Source organism: Bombyx mandarina, chromosome 15, assembly GCF_030267445.1.
Source record: "Bombyx mandarina strain Sakado chromosome 15, ASM3026744v2".
In the NCBI taxonomy this organism is placed as follows: domain Eukaryota; kingdom Metazoa; phylum Arthropoda; class Insecta; order Lepidoptera; family Bombycidae; genus Bombyx; species Bombyx mandarina.
The window spans coordinates 3,381,242-3,399,198 of record NC_143221.1 but is presented as its reverse complement, the minus strand read 5'-3'; the positions used below and the strand labels follow the sequence as shown (position 1 = coordinate 3,399,198).

The 17,957-nt window shown below is 37.9% G+C and overlaps 1 protein-coding gene across 2 annotated transcripts in view; it reads right to left on the bottom strand.

The window, feature by feature from the left end:
- The window catches only part of LOC114242640 (phosrestin-2), an 85,179-nt gene that overhangs the window by 12,230 nt on the left and 54,992 nt on the right, over positions 1 to 17,957 (bottom strand). The window contains exons 5-6 of one of the 2 annotated variants that reach the window (XM_028173886.2): positions 15,550 to 15,697; positions 13,000 to 13,153 (exon numbers count right to left, since the gene is read on the bottom strand). In XM_028173886.2, the coding sequence (XP_028029687.2) occupies positions 13,000 to 13,153; positions 15,550 to 15,697 (302 nt within the window). The remainder of the gene's footprint in view (positions 1 to 12,999; positions 13,154 to 15,549; positions 15,698 to 17,957) is intronic. The other variant, XM_028173887.2, reaches the window with a different exon arrangement.

The window sequence follows — 17,957 nt, the reverse complement described above, 5'->3', positions numbered from 1 at the left end:
CGGGGGCCAGGGAGGCGGATATCGCCCAAGCCCTGGCCCTCTAAGTGTTTCGGGTCCCCCTCATATGTCGGTCTGGGGACCGGCGAGGGGGACCTAAGAAGACGTCGTGCAAGCTGCTCTGCACGCGTTTTACGCAAGAGCATCCGGGTGATGGAAGGCCGGCTATCCTCGACCCACGCTGGTTCTGACCCAGCGGGGTATTCCGTAGGATAGCTCACTCTAACCGGCGCCATCTAGGCGGGCTCCGGATAGCCTGCCGACCGAGAGGGCTGGTGGTCGTGGCGCCGACGACCGCCAGTCCGGCGTCCCGAGGGGGAGGGTGATGGGAGAGATGTGCTCCGCACTAAACACTTCACTTTCCCCCCTTTGCCTTTTCATGAGTTCTGTCTCATGTGAGGTTTGGACGTTGGTTGTTGAGCGACAGGAGGTTTTAGTCGGTTCGACTCCGACATGCTCCGCCCGCCGTCCCCAGTGGAGGGCGGAAGTCCGGCGATTTCCTCCTGACCAAAAAAAAAAAAAAAAACGCGTTATTAGGTATTTAATCGAATCGAATTATGTATGTCTTGAGAGCTTTTTTTAAGTCTAAGTTCGGACTTAGAAAAATGTTTTATCATAGGCGCAAAGTATAATGGCGGACATAAAAATGGACTGTATCTTCCTCTCAATATATTATGTAATTAAAACAAATTTTACGGTTTTATCTTGCGTTTTATATAACTATAATTTTTTTTAAATAAAATACTCGGTGGTTAAACGTAAAAGTAGTTTTAATTACATCTACGACTCGTGAATACTGAAGCAAATACTAAAATATATTTGCAGTAAATTTATGAAGCGACCTTTGGATTTTTTTTATTTATTTTTTTATTGCTTTGATGAATGGACGAGCTCACAACCCACCTGGTGTTAAGTGGTTACTGGAGCCCATAGACATCTACAACGTAAATGCGCCACCCACCTCGAGATATAAGTTCTAAGGTCTCAGTATAGTTACAACGGCTACCCCCACCCTTCGAACCGAAACGCATTACTGCTTCACGGCAGAAATAGGCCGGGTGGTGGTATCTACCCGCGCGGACTCACAAGAGTTCAATTGAAAATAAACAAAGCTATATATTTCAACGCAATCCCGCATAAAATGTCTTCGTTGAATATACCGATAGCGTGTTTTTCGTAATCAGCATTGGTAATTATAGCCAAAAACGTTCATCTCAACATCGTTAACCGTATATAAATTATCTTATTCGTTTGTTTGTATTGTGTATCTAATGAATGTTGAACTGTTGGTATGATTTTAGTGTTTTAATATCAAAATTTATTTTCTGAAAAATATACAGTATTATTTATTACCTAAATATCTGATGAACAATCGTTTTAAATAATAATTTAACTTCATAATTGTTCACTGAGTTTCAATCAACTACGCTCAATAAACTTAAGCTGTATTTTACAAATCAAATCAAAAAAAATTATTCAACATAAATGGAAGTACATACTTGTTGAACGTCAAAAGAACTACCGCCAATTCACAAGAACTAGCCTCCGTCCTGAGAAGAATTGGCAAGAAACTCAACGGGCATGTCTTTTTTTTTTTTTTAATATTAGATTATTTTTTAATATTAGATTTTTTTACATGAGTATTATAACATAACAATTATTACAATATTGAAATGCCCGGAGCGAGCAACTCATTCCCACTTTGTGCAATCTTCTAGATAATCATTGACTTTATAGTAAGCTTTATTGCACAGAATCATTAGCGGTGGTTTCAAAAACAAAACTTAGCTTCATTTAAATTTATAGTTCCACAATATTTTGTTTCGATAATATACCTAGGGCTTAAAATTTTACTGGTCCACTTAAAATTTCTCAATTAATTTACTACAAAGCCTCATTTGAGTAAAAATGAATGAAAATAATTTGGATACTGATGATTTTGCCGGTGATTGGGGACCCGCACCGGTAGGTACTAGCGCCTAAGCTACTAAACAATACGTTTTGTTGATGTCAATTAGCTCCGGTAACCACTTAACACCGGGTGGACCGTGACGTCGTCCGCCCATCTAAGCAATTACAAAAAAATCAAGTGAATCGAAAAAAAAATCGTTAACATTCAGTACTAAAAGCTTATTGAAAATCGACCTACCGCGTTTATTGGCTTAGGATACGTTACGCCGTGAAAATAAATCACTTTACCCCACGATCCTATTTAAACAAAATGAAATTCGAAAGTCAGATCTTTAGATTATTATACATCCATCGTTTACCGTGCGTGATGAGAAATTTTATGTAGATGGAGTAAGTACACTTTTCATCTCCACACGCTCGATTAATGACATTGAAAAAATATTTAACATATAAAAGAAACTGTCATTGAAATAGGTATCAAGGAGGAAAAGGCTATTTGGCTTAAGATACATTTTTCCAACTTTACTGGGGAGGCATAAATGGGGAGCCACGTAAACTTTGAAAAAATATCATAACAAAAAAACTTCGTCTGCTATTTGAATGGGCTAAATATAGCGACATTTATGCAATTTTACAAGGGAGCCATTTATGGTAAAATTAAAAAAAATATCATAACAAAAAAAACTTCTTCGGCTATTTGAATGGGCTAAACTTAGCGACTTTTATGCAATTTTACAAGGGAGCCATTTAAAGTAAAATGAAAAAAAAATATCATAACAAAAAAAACTTCTTCGGCTATTTGAATGGGCTAAACTTAGCGACTTTTATGCAATTTTACAAGGGAGCCATTTAAAGTAAAAGGAAAAAAAAATATCATAACAAAAAAAACTTCTTCGGCTATTTGAATGGGCTAAACTTAGCGACATTTATGCAGTTTTACAAGGGAGCCATTTAAAGTAAAATTAAAAAAAAAAATCATAACAAAAAAGTTTCTTCGGCTATTTGAATGGGCTAAACTTAATTGAAGTTCAATTAAAAACATCGAACTGTTGATGCTAATACCAAATAAAGCGCACCCTTAATGACAAAGATTATAAACGTCGCGTATCAAGCGAAATGTCGCTTAAACCAAATATCCTTTCGCCTTTCAATATATGTATGTCATCTATATATTGATGCGTGAAGCAAAACCTTTGTACCCCTTTTTAGGAAAATTGCGCGAATGGAGGAGTATGAAATTTCCTATAATTAAAGAGAAAATGTGCAGAATGCTAATTATTTTTTTAGATAGCCCATAGACATCTACGACGTATATGCGCCACCCACCTCAAGATATAAGTTCTAAGGTCTCAGTATAGTTACAACGGCTACCCCCACCCTTTGAACCGAAACGCATTACTGCTTCACGGCAGAAATAGGCCGGGTAGTAGTACCTACCCGCGCGGACTCACAAGAGGTCCTACCACAAGTTAAAGATATACAGTATAGCCCACGGAGTTTCTCGCCGGATCTTCTCAGAGGGTCCGCGGCCGATTTCTTAGCCGTTAGTATGATCAAATAACCGCCTTAACTGGGTTGCCAGTCGCAACCGCCTTTCGAGAAGCTGAGGACCGGACGAGATAGAAACAGCTGACGAGACAGGCCACGGTCAAGTTTCAGGGACACGACCTTCAGCAATGAAGAAAGCGACGAAGAAGAAGAAGAAATTTTCTTTCCTACAAATAACAATTTATTTTCATTTCCGAAAATACATAATCGTCTGCAGCTTGTAATGGAGTACGAAATGAAAACGTCGGAATATGTTGAAGGATTAAAGCTGGAGATTAACGTGCGTATTCACTTTGCGCTTTGAGATTCGCGGAATTCACCCTATGCGATAGAGAACATTTTTATTCCGGTGCGCAAATGGATAATCGTTTCAATAATGTTCCTAAGGATAGTAGTTATTTAATTAATATTTACTGCTTTAATAGCTAGACCAGGTTCAGTCTGTCGATACACAGGTAGGGGCATAATTTACTGATTACTGTTGAGAGCTCATTTCAAATCTTGTTTCAAGGAGATGTCATAACCCTCTGGGACTTGAAGTCGTCGTGGCCTAAAGGATAAGACGTCCGGTGCATTCGTATCGAGCGATGCACCGGTGTTCGAATCTCGCTGGCGGGTACCAATTTTTCTAATGAAATACGTACTCAACAAATGTTCACGATTGACTTCCACGGTGAAGGAATAACATCGTGCAGTAAAAATCAAACCCGCTAAATAATAATTTGCGTAATTACTGGTGGTAGGACCTCTTGTGAGTCCGCACGGGTAGGTACCACCGCCCCGCCTATTTCTGCCGTGAAGCAGTAATGCGTTTCGGTTTGAAGGGTGGGGCAGCCGTTGTGACTATACTGAGACCTTAGAACTATATCTCAAGGTGTGTGGCGCATTTACGTTGTAGATGTATATGGGCTCCAGTAACCACTTAACACCAGGTGGGCTGTGAGCTCGTCCACACATCTAAGCAATAAAAAAAAAAAAAAAAAAAAAGAACACCGTGGAATTCCAGACAATTAATTAAGACACTAAACACTATTAAAAATACTGTTTAGTTAGACAACAGATTCTTCTTCGATTTATTTCTGTTTCTATTCTACATATCACGAGCCTCACCTGTGTGCTTAGTGCGAGTTTCTTAACGCTCTCGACGGCGTAAAAGTTAACTCAAATTGAAATTCAGTCACATAATCAGACGCCACGGTCCAATATACTCGAGACGCTTCGAGCCGTCAGACACATTGCCAAAAGGATAATCTTCGAAAATATTCAGGACCTAAAGAATGCCTCTGGGTCTGGTCATCATCAGCGCAATAACGACCACTCTTACCAAACCAGGGCGCCCGACCAATAAGAAGTTTACGCGGTAATGGCGTTTCTTTTTAATATACTTATATGCTTTGTATTGAATGGTCTCAAGCAGTATTTGCCAACAAAATTAAAATAATAACCATAAAACATTGTATGAAATATTAATATTGAAATACAAGACGTATCTTTTGTTTGAAGCAATCTGCCTAAAGAGCATTAACCCTCTGTATTATTGCTGATCATGTTTTGAACATTTATCATAATATATTTCTCTAAGTTTCTTTGGACATTTTGCATTAAGCTGTAATTTACAATCCAGCTCTCAGTGAATTTTCAATTAAAATTTAATGGTGAAGTGTTGTTCTTTTTGTTCTGTGTACTCTGAATGAACTGAATTCGCAATTTTTTTTCTACCCACAATACAAAAAAAAAACTTATTTGGCGCTATATTCAATATGATAAAATGTGCAAAATTTTAATGCCGCACCTGAAGTGGCCTTAATTTTGTTTGATTTTTATTAGATTAATAAAATTTTGGAAATTAAATTGAAAAAAAATATACATACATTGTTCTATCAACTTAGTTCATATTTGCTGTATCTTTTTCAGAATTTATTTAAATAAAAACAATTCTATGGAAGAGATCGCTCTTAGATTTGAGACCGCTTTGTACAATTATACTGTTGGCTGTTTCTCAATGTTAACTGTGTTTTGGTGTCCAATAAATTATACTTTCTCTCTCTCTACCTCCATAAAAACAAGTTACTATCATCAAAAATTATAGAGAGCTTTGGCGTCGCACTTTTAATTAAAGGTACATTTTTTTCTTTTAACATGAAAAAAATAATCTTCGCCACTCAACAATTCGTACTGTTGCACATTTTCAGCAACCATCATCTCCTATTAGATTCAAGCGGCTAATTAGCTAAGATGCTAAGCTCACGCCGCATCCAATCGTAAGTTGTTACGCGAATTGTCGATACCCGTATTTGAAACACGAAGTCTTAATCTATATATATATAAAAATGAATTGCTGTTCGTTAATCTGGCTAAAACTCGAGAACGGCTGGACCGATTTGACTAATTTTGGTCTTGAATTATTTGTGGAAGAGAAGGTTTATAAGGTAGATAAATATGAAAATGCTCGAAATTAAATAAAAATAACAATTTTGTTTTTCCTTTGATGTCTCCCCCGTCGGACGGATTCCTTTTGTTTGTTTTAAATTTATTTTATACAAAAGATTAGGTCTTTTATTTACCGATTGAGGCACTACGAAGTCTACCGGGTCAGTTAGTTTGAAATAAAATAACGACATATCACAGCCCGATCATCAAATAACCAAACAAAATCGATAATAACAATCTTCGAAGCAAAGGTAGCTGAATATCACAGTTTAGATACCATTTACCAAACGCACATGCGATTGAGCAAACAAGTTAGCCTAAAAATATATACACGGTTCGGTACTGAAAGGGAAAGCAAAGTATTCCGGTATTCAACAACAAAATAAAATAGGGAATTTACTGACAGAGCTGATATTTGTAATTCAAATACGAGTTTTATGTCCGAACGCTTCCAGAACTCTGTAGCTGAAAAGGGATGTTGTGTTGATTGTATGAAATTGTTACGTGATTTTTAAAATAAAAAATTCTAAGAAGTTATTTGGAATCACATACAATACATGACTGACTCGGTGGTGCAGTAATTAGGGTTCGTGACTGTTCCCTATTAGGGTCATGGGTTCGATTCCCAAATTAGACACACATCCGTTTGATGAACGTGTTTGGTGGATCTTTGTCTGTGTGTTCATTATTTGCATATCGCCCCTTTAGAATTATAGAGACCCGACCCAAAAATGTGTTTCTGGAAAACATCGAATAAAGTTTTCAAACCGAAAAGACGTAGAGGAAGGGGACGGAGTGAAAGAGACCAATGGATAAGTTTGTCCCTTTCTAAGCTACTTTTGGTCATTTGATTTTTAAGAGTCGTTGACAAAAAAAGTTCGTTTAAATTCGAAATCCGAAAATTTCGAAATGGGTCTCTATAATTCTAAAGGTGCGATATGTACATATATATTTGAAATTTTGATGTAAAACCGGCCTATCCATAGTTTCACCCACAAAAAACAGATGGCTTTTTAAACATTATTTTTGCGCGTATTGTTTTTTTTTTTGTCTACTCAAATTCAAATTCATGAAAACTTAAGCATAATTGCTCCATAATAACTGTGAGCTTAGGCTACTTTTGCGCTGACGGCCTCATATGTAGGTTAGTGTCTGGTACCCTTAAACACAGGGAATTGTAATTTAGGGCATAGGGATGATCATGCGTAATTTGTTCACAATTATTTATTGGGAACTTGCAACTTCTGTTGTGATGTTACCTTACTCACAGGTAGGCTGAAGCTTTAGAGAGCAAGGGCGAGGCTTTCGCTGTAAGCCTTCATGTCGCGAAGGCCTTCGACAAGGTCAGGAGTTTATTATGAACTAGCGACCCGCCCTCGCTTCGCTTCGGAAACATTAAAACACACATGAAACCAAAAAAAAAAATAAAAAAAAAAGTAGCCTATGTTCATCAGGTACAATGTCGGCTTCTAATGGCAAAAGAATTTTTCAAATCGGTCCAGTAGTTTCGGAGCCTATTCGAAACAAACAAACAAACAAATCTTTCCTCTTTATAATATTAGTATAGATAATAAATAACTGTGAACAAATTTACTATTAAGTAGTGACCTTAGCCTAAGGATACCGCATGTAGAACCCTGGCTATTTTTTAACCTCGAAATCGGAAAATATACAAAGTTTGCAGCAGAAATCGTAACTACTCAATTAAGAAAAAAACATCTGGTAGTTTCATTTTTGTCATTCCTTCTTCGTGATTTTTCAAGACTTTGTAAAACAAGTAAGTACGTACTGAGGACCTTGCCATATCCGTATCCCTTGATACAAGTACATCAGGTTTCCTACCCATTAAGTGGCCAATTAGATGAAGACAATCATTTAGATGATGATTTTAATATGTATATTATCCAGTATTTGGAACAGACAGATAGTAAATTGTGCTAAGACAGGTAAATTTTGGTTACGCAGTGTTTTAGTATGATAGAAGAGTTTACGAATAGGTACCACCACCCTGCTTATTTCGTCGTGAAGCAGTAACGCGTTGAAGGGTGGGGCAGCCGTTGTACTGAAAAAACTGAGACTTGGAACTCATATGTCAAGGTAGATGGCGGCATTTACATTGTTGATGTCTATGACCTTCGATGGCCACTTAACACCGGGTAGGCCGTGAACTCGTTTACCCACATTGGCAATAAAAAAATCACAATCAAAATAAATAAATGAACCTGAAATTTTTTGCGTAAATTGTAAAAAAAGTGGAATTACCATCACGCAATTATTTGAATAAATATAATATATATGTCGCATCCGGGTCAATAGTTCGGAATATCAACGATACACAAACGTCAAAGTGACGTGTACAGAGCTCTATAAATACGGCCGTGCTGTCTAGCGCGGACTCCTCCGCCCGATCCACTAACGGTGCTTTTAGGTAATTCAAGCACCGGTCACCGTTCTCGTCGAACCCGTCGCTTGCGACGAAGGGCTCGACGAGTAAATTAACTCTCAGACACAGCCCACTGAGTTTCTCGCCGGATCTTCTCAGTGGGTCGCGTTTCCGATCCGGTGGTAGATTCTGCGAAGCACGACTCTTGCTAGGGTTCGTGTTAGCAACATCGTCAGGTTTGAGCCCCGTGAGCTCACCTACTAAAGTTAGGGTTACGCTGATATAGCCTCTCAAGGCTCTCAGCTTAGGTAGGAAAAAAAAAAAAAAAAAAAAAAAAAAAAGCGCGGATTCATTCGTGTCCGAGCCGTCGTACAGTACGGATCTCTCTGGAGCGTTGTTACGCTTCTCGTGAAATATACGCCACGCACAAAGTTCTCGTGAAGTTTTGTTTCGGAAGCCCAAACATGAGTCATCGTCGAGAACTTAATGACCGTCACACTTTTTAAAAACATTCCTTCAGCGTTTCTCCTCCGACATATAAATTTTAAAAATGTGGAATGACAATCACGCAATTGTATGAAGAAAATATAATAAATAAATTATCCTTGAAAAGCTTTTTGGTATGACGAAGATTTGAATGTGCTTATCGTGACGCCCAAAATAAGGACCGCCCTCATACACTACATAATAAGACCCATGTCTTAAAGCTGTCAAGATAAAAGGGTACACTTATCATAAGAGATTTGATATCTACCCTAAAAGCTGTAATATCATCTGAATGTCATTAGAGCATAATTGCTATGACAAACATCTCATTGTATTGTGTTGACGAATGTAAGAATATTTTACTATGGCGCCGGAGTACTCGTGGTTTTGTCTCGAGGTTTATTTGCGTTGATGCTTTCAATCGACTACCTATGGGGTAAAAATTGACCCAAATATATCCGCTACAAGAATCGTGGTTCAAGTCATAAGCGAATGAAACTTAAAACGCGATTTACAGAAAAAAAAAAAAAAAAATTGTGTCACATTAGTCAGTTTGACGTAACCTAAAAACAGTTCCTGAGATATCACTCAAAACTCGCCGGTGCGCTTCGATATTAGGGTTGTGAATTCTTTGATCGGTGAACAAGTTGACGGTCTGGTGCTAAGTGGTTGTAGGGGCCGTAAATGATACAGCTCACCTTGAAATATTTGATGGATTTTTCAAAAATATACAAGTACTGACCACTTTGTTCTTTACCGGGCTAATTTACAAAACCGATAGAGATGTAGCCACTTATTGCAAGGTACAATGATACACTGTCTTCATTAGGAAAAGTAACCCATTTTATTATACGACACTATACAATGAATAGATAAAGTGTTTTTTTTTTGCTTAGATTGGTGGACGAGCTCACAGCTCATCTGGTGTTAAGTGGTTACTATGAAGCCTAACGTAAACGTAAGTGCGCCACTCACCTTGAGATAAGTTAAGTCATAAGTTATAAGTAAGTTATAAGTTATAATATAAGTTATAAGTTATAACTTATATTATAAGTTATAACTTCACGTATAAGTTATATCTTATATTATAAGTTATAACTTATAATATAAGATATTATAACTTATAAGATATAACTTATATTATAAGTTATATCTTATATTATAAGTTATATCTTATAAGTGCTCGTCATGATAATCGCCTTATCGTTGCCGCCGCTGATTACTCCCCGAATCCTGATCACGCAGGAGCAAGTCACCGTCGTCGCCCTAGACACGTCCTTACGGATCCATCAGATCCAATAACTCTTGCATTAGATACCTTCAGCTCTAACACTAGAAGCAGGCTGAGGAACCCCGGTAACCGTACTCGTCGAACTCGACAAAGAGGTCGACGTGCAACCTAACCCATGCATCTGCCCGCTGAGTTTCTCGCCGGATCTTCTCAGTGGGTCGCGATTCCGATCCGGTAGTAGATTCATTCGCGAAGCAATTGCTCTAGAGTTGTTAGGTCTCCTTCGGAGGCGCTCAGGCAGTTGTTAGCAAATCCCACCCCTCCTGGCTGAGCCTTTGCTGGCCCACCTGTCCTGGTGAAGCTGGAAAGGCCTCCGGGCCACCAGTAATGTTTCAATCCTAAAAAAAAAAAATATAAGTTCTAAGGTCTCAGTATAGTTACAACGGCTGCCCCACCCTTTGAACCGTTGGTTTTTGGTTAGATGTTGGTACGTACCCGTGCGGACTTATAAGACGTCCTACCACCAGTAATTACGCAAATTATAATTTTGCGGGTTTGATTTTTACTTCACGATGTTATTCCTTCACCGCGGTAGTCAATCGTGAGCATTTGTTAAATAAGTGCGTATTTCAGTGAAAAAATTGGTACCTGTCGGCGGGATTCGAACACTGATGCATCGCTACATACGAATGGACCGGACGACTTATCCTTTAGGCCACGACGACTTCACATGTTCGTATGTTGTCGTAACAATTATATGTGCATACATACCAAGCTAACAAAAGCGTATTAAGAACCTTATTTGATGCGTGATAGGTTCGAAGATTCAGACTCAGTTTATCTAACTAGAAATCCTTTTGTATCGGAAAACAATTGAAAATATGCTTCGTGCGTTTTATACGCTGTTTTCGTACAAATTGTACTAATCGCAGTTGGTGGCCAATGAAGTAGCATGATATGAATTATTTCCGCCCAAGCGAGCGATGTCGGATTACGTCAATCGGAACTACCCGTAGACATTTATGTAAAACAGATACAAGGAAACGAATTCTAAACGAGGTTTTGGACTGAAAAATTACATTAAAGTCAAATGAATAACAGACAGATTAGAAGGTAGTAGATCTGGAATGTTGAATTCGTTTGAATTGTAAATATTATTTTTGGTAACATTGAAAGGATGAAAGATGAAAGGCGATTGCATTCAGCAGAGATGCGAATGTTGCGATGGATGTGTGGAGCAAAGAGAATATAGAAAGAGATAGAATACGGAATGAATATGTTAAAGGAAGTCTGGAAGTGGCACCTGTGACAGAGAAGCTGAGAAGTGCGCGTTTGGGATGGTATGGACATGTGATGAGACGAAATGAAAATGTGGTTGATAAGAGAATGCTAACTATGAATGTGGCGGGATATAGAGGAAGAGGTAGACCTAAGAAGAAATTGATGGATTGCGTGAAAGACGATATGTATGAGAGGGGAGTGAACGAAGAAATGGTATATGATAGAAGAGTATGGAAGGAGAAAACATGTTGCGCCGACCCCAGGTGACTGGGAGAAGGGCAGGAGAATGATGATGATTTTTGTTAACATTTGTTATACTATATTCAGGGTTTTGCTTGCCACAAATATAATTAAAAAATATCATTGGAAAGACAATAAGTAACTATCGCTATTCGTATGTAAAATTAACCGACACGTGATAGAATCGATTTAGAATCGATTATACCTGCTTGATTTACGATTGATTTTTAAGCGTTATTAAAACTACTTTTAAGGTTTATTATCGCGGATAATGTATTGTCATTGTATTATGTTTGTAGTGCTCAGTCCGTACACGTCATTAATGTTGTGAGCCGTCTGGGAGGTAGTGATGTTTTTTTTTATGATTGAAGGAGGCCCTGGTGGCCCTGGGGCCTTTCCAGTTTCACCAGGACAGGTGGGTGAGCAAAGGCTCAGTCAGAAGAGGTGGGATTTGCTAACAGCCACCCGAGCGCCCCCGAAGGAGACCTAACAACTCAAGAGCAGCTGCTTCGCGAATGAATATACTACCGGATCGGAATCGCGACCCGCTGAAAAGATCCGGCGAGAAACTCAGCGAGCTGCGTAGTGATGTCACGACGGAACTCGTATTCATTCATTCGTGTCCATGTCCATGAAAGATACAAATGTAGTGAAAACAAAACACAAAGATTTCTATATATTAAAAATAATATTCATTTGATTACAGAATCGATTGCCAGTCACACACGTAAATTACATTACAGCTGGCCAGTAATGTAAAATGGCAACTTCATAGATAAATACCTATTATTTGTAAAGTTTCGTATGCATTATATTTTTCGTGATCACGGACGACCGTTATTACTCGACATTCATTTACTGTGCAAATTCTCTTATATGTTGCAAATAATAAAATTAAAATAATAAACGCGAGCTTCGAAAACCGTTCAAGTAATTTAAGTTATATTTAATTCATGAAAACTGAAGAAAAGCGCCCTAAATATTTAATTTTTCAGCCTCATAATTTTATGTCTTTGTATTAATTTATCGGGAATGCTACCACCTACGACTTTAAATTTATTTGATACCCTTATTCTCTCAGGATATTAATAAATATTTTTGTACGATTTACAATCTTTGGAAAACGTTTCTGAAACTCGAATTCGTAAATAAAACTTTGATAATTTCATTCGGCTCGATTACTTCGTGAACAAAATTAACAGGGCACGTAAACAGATAAGTTAAACGAACTCTACCAATTGTATTGCGTCTAGCGGAGAAAATTAAAGGAATCTTCCTCTACTACGACTAGTACTATACTAGTCGTACTACTAAATATGCTACAATACAAACTTTGTTTTGTGACTCCGTATCAAGAATCCATAGTTTTAATGCCATTGGTTACTATCTCTGTTCAAGATAGTTGATTGTTATTGGAAGACGTGTCACGAGAGAAAGTCGGTAAGAGTTTAGACTTTAAGCCTAAGCCTAAGCCTTGAGCATTGACGCTTACCTGAGCACGTTGTGATGAGCCAGCGCGGAGAGGGTGTGATGCGGAGAATTAGGGGGTAGCACGGCCGGTATCACTGACTTCCCAGGACCTTGCAAAACTCTGATCCCCATACGGACCGTGTTCCGCCGCGACACTTTCTCATCAGGCCGCTCTGCTATTAAGAGAAAATAAACACTTGTAACATTAACTAAAAACCTTAAGCCGTCCGCTGCTGAACATTTTTATTGCTTAGATGGGTGGACGAGCTCACAACTCACCTGATGTTAAGTGATTACTCGAGCCCATAGACATCTACAACGCAAATGCGCCACCCATCTTGAGATATAAGTTCTAAGTTCTCAAGTATAGTTACAACGGCTGCCCCACCCTTCCAACCGAAATGCATTACTGCTTCACGGCAGAAATAGGCAAGGTGGTGGTACCTACCCGTGCGGATTCACAAGAGGACTTACCAGCAGTAAAGTAAAGTACTACCTGTTCGCTGGTAGCCTAAGAGGCTATGCCAGCTAGGCCCGGACGGGTAGATGAGTTCACGGGCTCAACCTGAGAGAATTTGCAAACACTAGCCCTAGCAAGAGCAGCGCTTCGCAGAATCTACCACAGGATCGGAATGGCGATCCACTGAGAAGATCCGGTGAGAAACTCAGCGGGCTGTGTCTATGGATTAGTCCGCTCGTCGAACTCTTCGTCCTAATCGACGAGTTCGACGAGAACGGTGACCGGTGCTTGAAGGACCTAAAATAAACTAAACTAAACGTAAACAAACAAAACAGAGACAAGAAAGCACTAGAAATATTATGGCGATCTTTTGTTTTATTTTTCTTATAACATACAATTTAAAACACAAATAAGTCGTTAACAAATAAGTTGAAGTCGTCGTGGCCTAAAGGATAAAACGTCCAGTGCACTCATGTAGCGATGCACCGGTGTTCGAATCCCGCAGGCGGGTACCAATTTTTCTAATGAAATACGTACTCAACAAATGTTCACGATTGACTTCCACGGTGAAGGAATAACATCGTGTAATAAAAATCAAACCCGCAAAATTATAATTTGCGTAATCACTGGTGGTAGGACCTCTTGGGAGTCCGCACGGGTAGGTACCACCACCCCGCCTATTTCCGCCGTGAAGCAGTAATGGGTTTCGGTTCGAAGGGTGGGGCAGCCGTTGTAACTATACTGAGACCGCAGAACTTATATCTCGAGGTGGGTGGCGCATTTACGTTGTAGATGTCTATGGGCTCCAGTAACCACTTAACATCAGGTGGGCTGTGAGCTCGTCCATCCATCAAAGCAATAAAAAAAAAAAAAAAAAAAAAAGTGAAAGCTATGACTTCGAGGGAGCACGGGGTGCACGATTTTATTTTCAAGATGGATGAAGGGACTCACAGGCTATCAGATGTAAAGTACTTAGCCCTTGGATATCCTACCTTGTGATATGATATTAAGGTTTTAATTCGATTGCATAATCACTGTTCTGATATTCAATCCAAAACGCATGACTGCTTTACGTAAGCCATGATAGCTACCCGTGCGGACCTACGATAATACGTTCCACCAATACCCAATGATGGTTGGCGATGACGGTACGTTGATTTAACCTTGTTTGTCAACCGTTCTTAATTGTATTGTTCTAACCTAAATCAGATAAAAATCTTTTTTAAATTCTAGTTTTGATTTTGATTGGATGGGATGGGATTGGATGGAGTGGGATGAGATGGAATGGGACTCTCCACAAGACGTGTATTCGTCTAAATCGAATAATTTGTTACACTGCAAAATAATGTTGACAGAACTTTATCCTGTTGAGTTTAATGTACCATAAACAGTACAAGCCCATTTGCCCAGCGGCGTAGACTCGTAATAAAATTCCCTTTCATTCGTAAGCGTCAACGAATCGAGTCGTTGACCCTCCCCTATCATCGGGAGCCGGGACACGGGCAGAGAGTATAACTAAAAAATATTCGTAATTTCTACGAAATACGATAGTTACGAAAAACTCAAGTTGTTCGACGAAATTCATGTTGAGGATGTCATTAAAGTAGAGTAAATGTAGCTTGACTTTTTTTATTTTTTTATTAGCGACCCGCCCTTGCTTCGCTTCGGAAACTATAATTTATTATTGATTTCTGCACTATTTAATGGATGTTATTATAAATATAAAAAAATATTTTCAATCACTCTATCTATTATAAAAAACCGCATCAAAATCCGTTGCGTAGTTTTAAAGGTTTAAGCATACATAGGGACAGACAGATATAGGGACAGAGAAAGCGACTTTGTTTTATACTATGTAGTGATTTTTATTGTGAGATGTGTGGACGAGCTCAAAGCCCACCTGATGTTAAGTGGTTACCGGAGCCCATAGACATCTACAACGTAAATTCGCCATTCCCCCGATATATGAGCTCTAAGGTCTCAGTATAGTTACAACGGCTGTCCCTGCCCTTCAAACCGAAACGCATTACTGCTTCACGGCAGAAATAGGCAGGGTGGTGGTACCTACCCATGCGGACTCACAAGAGGTCCTACGACCAGTAAAGCTCTTACCAACATATGCTCGAACGTCGTATGAGGTTCCGATGGGCGCGCCGTGGTACTGCTTGGCGGGTACAAGTTGGACGCTTGGCGGCGCCAGTGGAGTCAGCTCCAAGTGGAAAGGAAACGCGTTGGCTCCGAGGCGTTTTATTAATGCATCCTGTTAATTATATCAACCATATTTGAATATGCAATTTCGACAAGGGCACATCTCTGAAAGTGTAAAATGTTCAGGAAATGAAAAATACTAATTATTTTCTAAAGCAGTGTAAAATTTAAAATATTAGCTTTTGATGTATACTTTAGTGTTAATTAGCAATTGAAAATTACTGGAATTATTATAAAATAGGTGTAGGTAAACTTCAAAACTACATGTATATGAAAAAACGTTTTTGACAAAATATGCGACATGTGCCCTTTTCGAAATTGCATATTCATTTATTTTTATTGAATGAATGAATGAATGAATGATTTATTTTATTTTATTTCAGACGACAACAAGTCAATATGTTTACATAGTATCTTTGAAACATACTTAAAATTAACAAAACCAATCAAACAAAAATAATACATTTATTAAAAATAATTATCAGTTGAATACATTTCAAATATTCCATTCAACTGATACTTACTTCGAACCAACCAGTATTATTATTATTATTTAGTCCGCAAGTGAACCATGGTACTATGGTTCAAGTACCGACAGTCATAAAGGTCTGTTAATGCCTCATTTATAAGTATCGGTTAATCTTGTTTATTTTGCGAAATCTTCAATATTCCGAGACCCAAAAGTACACCAATATAAAATTAAATTTTTTAATGGAAAAAGTTTAACGGCGGTCTTATCGCTAAAAGCGATTTTTTCCAAACAATCATCAGGTGAACAAGAATCATTTCATGAGAGAAATTTAACGGCACTGTATTTACCAATTGAAAAAGGATATTAATATCAATCAAATCTTACAAAGACAACACTACTATCTTACGCAAAGAAGCAAATAAACAACTTTTAGATCAATGCAATATACAAAAGTTACACTGATCAGGCATTTTACCCTAATACAATTGATGAAATACAGATTGATCTTATTAGACTTAAATGTCGTAACTAAACTAAATTAGATTTTCATAAATGTGGGCATTGACTGAATTAATTCAAGACTATGGGGGCAGGTAATTACCAAACACTAAAACACTAATGCAATAAATAATCTGAAAACATTTACATAATGTTAAAATATGAAAATTTCACAGCTTGAAATTCAAGTTCGTCTGTCTCATTAAAATTAGTAGACTAATTAATTTCAGCAAATAATTATTATTGAAAATTAATTGGTACGTGTAACGTGTAGTGTTTCTCACACAATAACCTTATAGAAATTGAACTATTTTAAATATCATAAATAAATGTATTATATTAATTAATTCTTTTATTTCTTGTAGTTGTATCGTAATATCACTGTGAATGTGTGTCACATCACTATTATCGTTAAGGCCTTTGTGAATACGCAAGAATATGCTGGAATAACATTATACAAAATCATTTTCTGCTTCCAAAATATGTCTGGAAGAGTCAATTTTGGTGTAAATAAATGAAAATATGCTACGAGAAATGGAGAGAAACATGATAGGGGTAAAGTGGGAGAATAAAATAAGGAACATTAATATTAGGAAAAAGCCCGAGATACAGGACGTAACCCTAAAAATAAAAAGGCTAAAATGAAAGTTTGCGGGACACATAGTTAGAGGAAAGAAAAAATGGAGCAAAATAACTGCACGTTGGTACCCAAGGGAAGACAAAAAGAAAAGAGGCAGACAACAAAAAAGATGGAATGATGATATCAGGCAGGTTGCTGATATAATATGGAGTAGAGTAGCCAAAGAGAGATCAGAATGGAGTAGGTTAGAGGAGGCCTTTGTCAACTGGCAAACGGACTTAAAGAAAGTACAGAAGCACCAAATACGAGAACAATTTTAATTTTGTAAATGTATTTTTTTTTAAAAGATATTAATAATATCATTTTTAAAAAACGCTTTATAAAAATAGATGGCCGCCTATGGTTTTGTCTACGACACAAGCCACCAAGTTAGGATTCCAGAGTGAGTAACCTCCTCACAATACGCATAGTATCGAGAATAACAGCCTTCTGTATCAGGCCCCTAACCCAACTAAATAACGAAACTTTCTTAAGGTGTTGATCGAAACTTTTCGCTATCAAACCGCGTACTGATACAACTATTGGCAGAATGACGGTTGAATCAACATGCCACATGGTGGTGGGCCAGGTCTAAATATTTTATTAATTTGTCCTTTTCTTTCTTGACGAGGTTCTCGTTATGAGGAATTGTGATATCAACCAAAACTGCTTAACACGCAGACCGATCTATTATCACGATATCAGGCGTATTAGCAACAATAT